General features: G+C 49.5%; 4 protein-coding genes across 4 annotated transcripts; 2 read left to right on the plus strand and 2 right to left on the minus strand.

Annotated features, from left to right (window-relative positions):
• Positions 1-209: 209 nt before the first annotated feature.
• Positions 210-2,781, minus strand: PGRI_014520 (dolichyl-diphosphooligosaccharide--protein glycosyltransferase subunit STT3; the record flags this gene model as incomplete). The annotated part of the gene is made up of 6 exons (XM_040789165.1): positions 210-480; positions 538-1,678; positions 1,733-2,326; positions 2,410-2,490; positions 2,578-2,601; positions 2,652-2,781. The coding sequence occupies 6 exons, from the start codon at positions 2,779-2,781 to the stop codon at positions 210-212; spliced, it is 2,241 nt and encodes a 746-aa protein (XP_040646118.1).
• A 331-nt stretch (positions 2,782-3,112) lies between these two features.
• PGRI_014530 (CSN8/PSMD8/EIF3K family protein) lies at positions 3,113-3,879 on the plus strand (the record flags this gene model as incomplete). The annotated part of the gene is made up of 3 exons (XM_040789166.1): positions 3,113-3,303; positions 3,359-3,540; positions 3,611-3,879. The coding sequence occupies 3 exons, from the start codon at positions 3,113-3,115 to the stop codon at positions 3,877-3,879; spliced, it is 642 nt and encodes a 213-aa protein (XP_040646119.1).
• A 450-nt stretch (positions 3,880-4,329) lies between these two features.
• On the minus strand, positions 4,330-4,775 carry PGRI_014540 (ATP synthase subunit e; the record flags this gene model as incomplete). The annotated part of the gene is made up of 3 exons (XM_040789167.1): positions 4,330-4,397; positions 4,499-4,691; positions 4,755-4,775. 3 exons carry the CDS (start codon positions 4,773-4,775, stop codon positions 4,330-4,332), a joined length of 282 nt encoding a protein of 93 aa, XP_040646120.1.
• A 271-nt stretch (positions 4,776-5,046) lies between these two features.
• PGRI_014550 (uncharacterized protein) lies at positions 5,047-7,261 on the plus strand (the record flags this gene model as incomplete). Its single annotated transcript, XM_040789168.1, has 3 exons — positions 5,047-5,172; positions 5,230-6,075; positions 6,131-7,261. The coding sequence occupies 3 exons, from the start codon at positions 5,047-5,049 to the stop codon at positions 7,259-7,261; spliced, it is 2,103 nt and encodes a 700-aa protein (XP_040646121.1).
• Positions 7,262-8,808: the final 1,547 nt, after the last annotated feature.

Below are 8,808 nucleotides of genomic sequence, written 5' to 3' on the forward strand. Positions count from 1 at the left end.
TTGAATCGCTAATATTACGCAGCTGAGGCTAGTAAACAGTATTTGGAATAGCCTTTCAGGAAGAAGGGCATTAATATATTTCTAGGTAACTGGACCTAGAGTATATTCGGCATGGTTGTAACGCACAGTACAAATGGCGTGCTATGCCAGAGCGAATCATAACAGCCAACAAGACAAAAAAAATGCAACATAATCTAGAAAACAAATCTCTACTCGGTTCGCAGAACACGAGGACCCTTATTCTTAGCGGCACGCTTGCGCTTGAGACCCTTGTCAAAGGCAACTGCGTTGCTGTGATCACGGCCGAGGTTATCCAAGTCCTTGACCTTGTAAAGACGAACAATCCAGTTCTCACTGGTGAAAGCCTCTTCCAGTGTGTTGAGTTGAGGGCTTTCCTTGGGAAGTTTTGCGCCACGGACACGATCCATAGCCTGACCAGGCGGGAAGAGCGACTGGTAGTTGTGGTATGACATCTTGTACCTATTGATGGTGTTAGTAGTGACTCAGGTAACCAAAATCAAAATCTGGGGTTCTTACATCAAGCTGTTCTTCATGGCGGGAGTGGCCTCATCATCGACACGATACTCGCCACGAGCGGTGAAGTAGTCACGCTCCTTGATCTCATCTGGCCAGATACCTTCGGCGATACGGACCATCCAGAGGAATTTATTCAAATCGTCACCTGAGTAGCCGAGTAGTCCACCAAACACGACTAGCACGTAGTCAACATCATGCTGTCGCAGAATGGGGTAGCTGACTTCTTCGCGCGAGCTCATTGCCTTGCCAACGGTGGCAATATGGGTGTTGTTCCAGGTGTTGTTGTCGACCAAAGTGGGGCGGTCGGCCATACCACCAATCTGGTATCCATAATCCCACCAGGACATGATCTTAGCATTGTCCGGGGTGTTCTGGCGGAGCCAGTAGTAGGCCTCACGGTAGTCATCGATGATGAATTGGCTTCCATCAGGGAGCTTGCTAGCCAGAACCACAGAGGGGGAAGAGTATGCGTTGGAAGTAACCCAGGTGCAGTGTGCAACAAACAGAAGCAGGTAAAGAGTGACCGAGGCTACCACGGTAGACTTGGAAAACCAGGAGTAGATACCGACAACGGGGTCCCGGGTCGAGCGGAGTGACTTATCTTCCGCAGTTGCCTTAGCCTTGGTTTCGGTTTCGGTGCTTGGGGGGGTTGGGGTTGAGGCAACCAGGAAATTATCGAGAATAGTAGACAAGGCCAGAGCAGCCGCAACACACACAATGGGGGTCAAGGTTAGCATCAGACGGACCATAACGCCGGCGAAGTAACTGGCAAGGACCGAGTAGATGACCACAAAGACATGCTCATCCTTCAGCTTCTGGAAGCACATGAACACGCCGGCCGGGAACAGCCAGATAAGGAAGTTCAGGTCAAAGAAGAAGGCAGGCCAGGCGGTGGGCTGGTGCTCAGAAACCGAGGCAATAATAGGAATATGAATCTTGGCGTATCCGGTATCCCACAGGGAGTAGAAACGACCACTCCAGGGAGCAATAACCCCAGAGACTGACAGTAGGACAAGACCACCGAATCCAAGACCGAATGTCAGCAAGACCATAGAGGTGAGGAGCTTCTGGAACTGCTTGCCGGGCAGGTAGGCTCGGATGAACTCGGCAAATGCCACCAATTGAAGCAATCCAAAGACACCTGTTAGATAGTTAGAATGAGATGATGGTATGGCTCAGAATAATAAGGTCTTACCAAGTGCAGACATGTGGTCACTGTTGCGAATAGGCAGGAAACCGACGAAGGGAATCTGCATGCTTCCCAATGTTCCCAGGGCATACCAGGTGGTGTAGCTGATATAGACGCGGGCACTATATCGGCCCATGCACAGAAGAACAAAGACATGGAGAGGGATCAGGTTGGTAATGAAGACGTATCCACCCCAAGCCGAAACCATGTAACCATAGAACAATGCAGTCAAAGCTCCCCACATGATCGAGCCATTCTTCACAGCCTTGATCCAGAGGTAAAATGTGAACACCAACAGGAAAATGGCAATGGCTTCGTTATCGTAGCTGCCTGCCACAGACCGGGAGATGTAACCGGGTGTAATTCCCATGAAAGCAGCGGCCAGAAGACCTGCGGAGGGAGAGTGGGACATCTCAGAGGTCAGGAGATACATCGCCAGGGACGTCAGCCCAGAGAACCCCGGGGCGAGCATGACACAGATGTTTCGAATGTCAACGGGGATGGTAAGGAGACGAAGGATGTGGTAGATTACGCCGCTGGTCACCATCAGGCCAGGGTACAGTGTACCACCAGTGACACGACCAAGAGGGTGCCATGTTCCTGTAGCACGAGTATTCCAAATCAGCACAATGCCATTTGTACTATCATGTGGATGATGTGCAATCACGGGGAAGGGGCCTTACGGTCATCAAACCAATCCCAGAAGCTATAAAAGCCATTTTCGACCAAATATTTTGTGGCACGGAAATTAAACCACGGATCGACTAGAGTAAAACGGTATCAATATCACATTCGTATGATGCTGTCGAGGTGGCCATCGCATCTAATGCAGCAGCGCAGGGAAATCATACATTCGTGGATGATACTTTCAAATCCTAGAAGATAGTTAGCATATTGATCATCAAGAATGGCAATTGAAACATACTAATAACACTGAACAAGCGGCTGGACACTGCGGCGGCGGCAATGGTACAAAGAATGATAACCCGCAATAGACCGCGTGTGTTCCGGCCGGAGCTGCCTTTCAGCACAACATCAAGCGAAGACGGGGCCATGATGGCCTTGAAAAAGGAGCAAAGTCCAGAGTCAGAAACTCAAAATAGAAACATGAACTCAAGGAATGAATTGGGCTGAGATGCCAGTGGTGAGTGCCGTAAGGAGATGGTAAAGAGCAAGAGCTGCGCAAGGTGGTCACTTCTGAAGGTCTTGGCACCGGCGAGAGGCGTCACCTCCGATTGCTCCCCGCAATACTACAACTCATCAGTGATCTTTGCTTGAAGCTTTTTGGACTAACTTTTGACTCAATATCTTTACGATCATTGAGTGAACTGGTATTCCTACAGCAAAACCAACTATTTACAATCTATCTACACCTCACATAACAACATGGAGCTTCCTCCGCTGACCTTGGAGGTGCTTTCGCAGCTGGTAGCCTCCAACGCTCCACCATCACAGCTCTTCGAGGCCCTGTCGCGATATGAGCTTCAAGCATGCCTCATGTCTACTGGTGGTGACTCTACACTATTGAGCCTGTTCTACACGAGCTTCTTTCTCGTCCATCTTCTTACCGATCAAGTGTGAGTTGCTTAGTGAGAGTGCTATTGATGTTTGCTAATGAAGCCTCGGTCCCAGATCTGAAGCTCGTGCCTTAACAAAACGAATTCCTGAAGCTTTACTGCAACAGGATCCTTCTCTACAGAACTGCTTGACTTTACTGCGAGCCGTATGGCAGACTCAACACGGCCAGGTCTACCAGATACTCCGAGGGCTACCATGGCCAGACGTTTTGCAGCCATTGGTTCGGAGATATGAGAGTAAGCTCTCCATTATTATGAGCTTCTTCTTTTGGCAAGACCTCAAATTGACCAATTATTCTGCAATTAGGCTTCTTCCAAGACAAGACCTTGATCGCAGTGAGCAGGTCTTACGAAGCCATACGATTAGCTACAGCTGCAACCTATCTTGGCCTTGATGAACAACTCGCCACCCAGGAAGATTCCAACATAATATCGAACTTCACAAAATGTGGATGGACATGGGATCCGGAATCAAAGTTGTTGTATCCTAAGCCTATCGTCGTATCGCCCGTGGAGCCTCAGTCTTCCAATGGGATTCGCAAGGCAATGGCAATGCTAGGAACGCGTGCAGGTTAAATTCGCTGGGAAATCAATACAAGTTATTTAATAGATACGATCCTCTGTCCGATGGCTACGTTGTACCGGAAACATCCTCTTCTAGGACGTGGAGATGCGAGGACAGAGGAATGCCAAACCAAGAATTGGTCTGGTGTGTGCTACTAGGACCATTGGTAACACCGGAATGCATAACACGATCTTTTGCTCTTGCTTGTGGTCCAACTGTAGTGTACAGGCGCACGACTGCCCAGGGTATGTACAGGACCCAGATAAAACGTCTAAAAATGAGAAACAAAAATCATTCCATCTTGCGCTCGCAATGCCACAGCTCGGGGGCATATTAAACCCAAACAATCGTACAATAAAATGGAGCGGAGTCGCGCAAAACGCATCTAATACCCTGGGGGAGGTGCGATTCCCGCAAAGAGATCATTGCGTATCATTCCTCCTCTATACCATCCATAACCCTTACTCGCCAGCCTTGGCCTTCAAGAAAGCCTCCAGGTCGAACTTGGGATCCTCGAAATTTGTGATAACTATAGGATTTTGTCAGTACTTAGAGTTTGTGGAGATAGGCGGCTACTCCGGATGTCGTTGTATTTATCCGAGTCGAGTCATCGGAGGGGATTGAACGTACGTCCGCTGGTCTGTGTCTTGGTCTCTTGCTGGGGCTGGGTCTTCTTCCTGTATTCGGCCTTGGCCTGCTCGATGAGGCGCTCCTTGCGAGCATACTCGTGCTCAATCTCGGCGCGCTTGGTCACTGAGTTGAGGGAGGACTGGTGGTAGACACCGTAAACGAGACCGGCAACGAGGGCCGAGTAACGGAGGACCTGTAGGTTGTAGACGTGGTTAACAACCGTCGGGGGAGAGGGTATCCCTTAGCCGGTACTCACATTGACACCTTGGCTAGCCATTTGTGCGAGGTTTCCGGAAGACGGGAATTAAATGAGGGAATTAAAATCGTAAGAAGGAGGGACCGTACAACAGGTGTCAACCGTCAATGGCAATGAATCTCCGGGTTAGTCAAATGGCGAGGTTCAGTTCATGTTCTGCGCGCGCGAGTTTTTCCGGGCCGCTCCAGAGTTCCCGAACACCGGGCTTAGTCATCCCCGTAAATAAACCCGCAGTGGAGGTACTACACTTGGACGCGGATACATCTGGTCAAATCGTTTATGATTCTACAAGATGTCGATGCAACAGCGCAAGGATGAGATCCTCGCGAAGCGGGCCAAGCTTGCCGAGCTCAAAAAGCAGCGTGAGCTACGTCAGAAGGAATTCACTTCCCGAACCAGCGTCGGTGATGCTTCAGAGGTAAACGCGGCATGTGAATCAATTATGGAGCTTGTCCGGGCCTAACAACTTTGCTAGATTATCTCACCAGTACCAAGCCGCGCAGATACTAGACACGACCTCGATGACTTGATCTCTCGCCTGGTCGATCGTCCAGCGTCGGCCTCCCTTAGCCACGGCGCCGATGGCCAGTCGCGGAGAGGAAGTCGACCAACCTCCGTGTTGAGCGCAAGCCAATTAAGCGGGGAGAATGTAGATACATATGCAGCTCCATCGCGACCACAATCACAATCCATTGCCGTCCAGACAACAGACGAGCCTTGGGTTTCCTCTGCAACGGAAGCCCCGCAGGCCCCTGAACTTGAAACCGAATACAGACCCGCACCCAAACCCGAAGTTGTCACTTATAGCAAGGCCGTGCAAACAGATGGCCTAGATTTACAGCCGGAGACTCCTGAAGAGTCTGTCGCTTCGGACGATGAGGAGTCACCTGGCACTACACGGTCGAGCAAGCGTTTCAGTCGACGAGACCGGGAACGAGACGAGGAAATCAGACAGAAACTTCGCAAGGAAATTGAGGACGAGCTTCAAGCTACCAAGCAGGCCGATAATATTGAGAACCCAACTGCACAATCCACCAAGCTACGGTATCCTCTACGCAAACTCGATGACGACGAGCTGAAGGCGGTCACATCGTCAGACGATTTCCTAGACTTTGTGGAGCGCTCTTCGAAGGTCATCGAGCGAGCTTTAGATGAAGACTATGACGTACTGGCGGACTACGAGCTTGGTGGAACTGACGGGCATCTGCAAGAAGACGAGGAAACTGGCAAGAAAAGGAGAGGAATGCAAGAAGTGTGCCATTTCTGGGACGAAAGATGGAGCAAGAATCGTATTATCAGTGATCTAAGCTTCTCTCCCAAGGTAAGCTTTCAACTTTCAATAAATGGACTTTGGCTCATGCTAACTTTGACTTCAGTTCCCTGAATTGTTGCTTGCATCATACACCAAGAATACTTCCGCTCCTCACGAACCCGATGGCCTTGTTCAGATCTGGAACCAACACTTGCAATCTCGTCCGGAATATGTTTTCCACTCGACATCCGATATCCTCACCGCAAAATTCTCTCCCTACCACCCAAACCTTGTTGTTGGAGGCTCCTATTCTGGACAGGTGCTTGTATGGGACACTCGTTCCTCGCGCGCCGGCGGAGGCTCTCCGGTACAGAAAACCCCCCTATCAGGCGGCGGACACGCCCATCCCGTTTATAGCATCTCGATTGTTGGCACACAGAATGCACACAATATCATGACCGCCTCCACGGACGGTGTTGTCTGTGGTTGGACGATGGATATGCTCTCTTACCCACAAGATCGTGTGGAATTGACGACACCTCCCCCATCTAAGACTGAGGACCTCGCTCCAACCACCATGTCATTCCCCCACACTGATCCTACATTCTTCATCGTCGGAACTGAAGAAGGTGCCATCTACCCGTGCCACCGATACGATCGTGCCGGAGCCAAGTCCGGCACAGATCACCGTCTAGCCTACAAGGGACATACGGCGCCAATCATGTCTACCGAATTCCACCCCGGTCGTGGACCAGTGGACCTTGGCGATCTTATGCTTAGCTCCAGTCTTGACTGGAGCGTAAAGCTATGGCGTGTGCGGCCGCCTGCCACAACTGCCTCTGCCACATCTGGCCTGGCTCAATCCCAAGTCGTCTCACCTATTCTCGACATTACCCGTGATGATGTTGTCTACGATGCCCGCTGGCACCCAACCCGACCTGGTGTGTTCTCTCTGGTCGACGGTGCCGGCAACGTCGAAGTCTGGGATCTCGCTTCAGATACCGAAGTGCCAGTTGCGCGTGAATTTGTTGACAATACCCACGGCAACATCATGTCCCGAAGTCTTAATAAGGTTGCGTGGGATGAGCGTGAAGGACGCCGTCTGGCAACCGGTGGCCTCAATGGCGTTGTTACAGTCTTTGAGGTTGGCAAGGGTCTCTGTGGGCTGCCTGAGGAAGTCCCAGCTGACGAGTGGACGGGTATGAAGCGGCTTGTGGGAAAGCTGGAACAGAAAGACAAGGATCGAGCAGCTTAGATTGCCACTCCAAGGGCTTGTGTCTTTTCCAATGATTGTCGGATGTAATTTTCTTTTGCGGGCCGACCTTCCCCGTCTACCTTTTTCCCTGCGAGGTCGCCCCCATCTTGCTTGCCATATACCCCTTTCCCTTCGATCGCAAAATCTGTGCATGTGTATGTATCTCATCGCCATTACAATGGAAAAACGTCATTATGTTCCTGGATCTCTTTTCATGAACAACTACAATCACGAATTGTACCATAGATATGACAACTATGCATAATGAGAACCTTGGAACCTACCTAGAAAACGTTCAATACACGGAAACGCGGAACAGACCTCGTGCGAGACCCAACCTTATCAGACGCCACCTTACGCACGTGGGATATGTTGCTTCCAAGGATCCATTGTCTCCTCAATCGTGTCGAACAGCTCTTAATAGACAGCCAAATCTGCAAACCAGATCCATATTGGCCCTATTGTATCTAAATTTTGTTACGGAGCCAGTGCATGGGGATACAGGGATTTATTTTTATCCCCCGAGAATCAAGTTGAAGGAGGTCAACTAGTTAACAATGCTTTATTAGATATTGTATTTCTAATTCGAAAGTCTCCGAAATGTAAGTCCTCGAGTCTAGAACCCAAAACGAAGGAAAATCCGGGGAAGCCAAGCAATCAACCAGATGCAGACTGTTTCCTACATTAGAAGAGGAAATTGAAGTTCCAGTACCCAAATGTAGGAATACTATTGCCGTAATAGAAGGAATGAGCGACAGAGCCAGTTCGACAAGAATCCGCATAGCTTTCAAAAATCCCTTTGAAGCAGGGGAAACTTGGAATGGCTCTTATTCCCAATGCATTCATCCAGTCAACGCTTATGAAATTCTTTCCCCATTCAATATCCTCTCTGGTATATTAATCCTTGATATGCCTATTCCAGCTGTGTGGAAATTGCATGCACCTCTAGCACAGAGACTCGCCGTGGTGGGTGTTTTCCTGTTGGGTGGATTGTAAGTTATTCAAAATATGTCATGATCCGTACTAATGGAAGCATTTAGTAGAAATGTAGCCAGAATCTTGAAAATGGCGGTATATTCAATCTCTAAATCAGATTTCGCCATGGATGACCCAACGTGTAAGAACCAATCCCTGAATTGTATTGAAATCAGGACTGATTTATATCAAACCAGGGTTCGTAACCAAATTTGGTATCCTACTGATCGTTGAAGGCGGGTTGATCATTATCGCCGCTTGCATTATCAGCATTTGGCCGCTTTTCACTAAAGTCATCCCCCGGTGTTTTCACTCAAGATTCTCTCGGTACAAGCCTCACAGAGATCAACACCATGGCTGGTATTTGAGGAAATCACCACAAAAGGTGGAAGCCAGGAATGTATTGCTCGTTCTGGACCGGTCCATTGAGTAGCTCGCCGTCCCTACCTACCTTCCTCCTTGGCGGATTTGGAGGATCAGAGATGGTCTATCCTTGTGGGCGAGGAGGTCGGTAACACTCATCAAAGTGTTGCAGCAAATCATATATAAGCCACTCTATATCTATCAATATG

Source organism: Penicillium griseofulvum (genome assembly GCF_001561935.1).
Source record: "Penicillium griseofulvum strain PG3 chromosome Unknown contig_80, whole genome shotgun sequence".
In the NCBI taxonomy this organism is placed as follows: Eukaryota; Fungi; Ascomycota; class Eurotiomycetes; order Eurotiales; family Aspergillaceae; genus Penicillium; species Penicillium griseofulvum.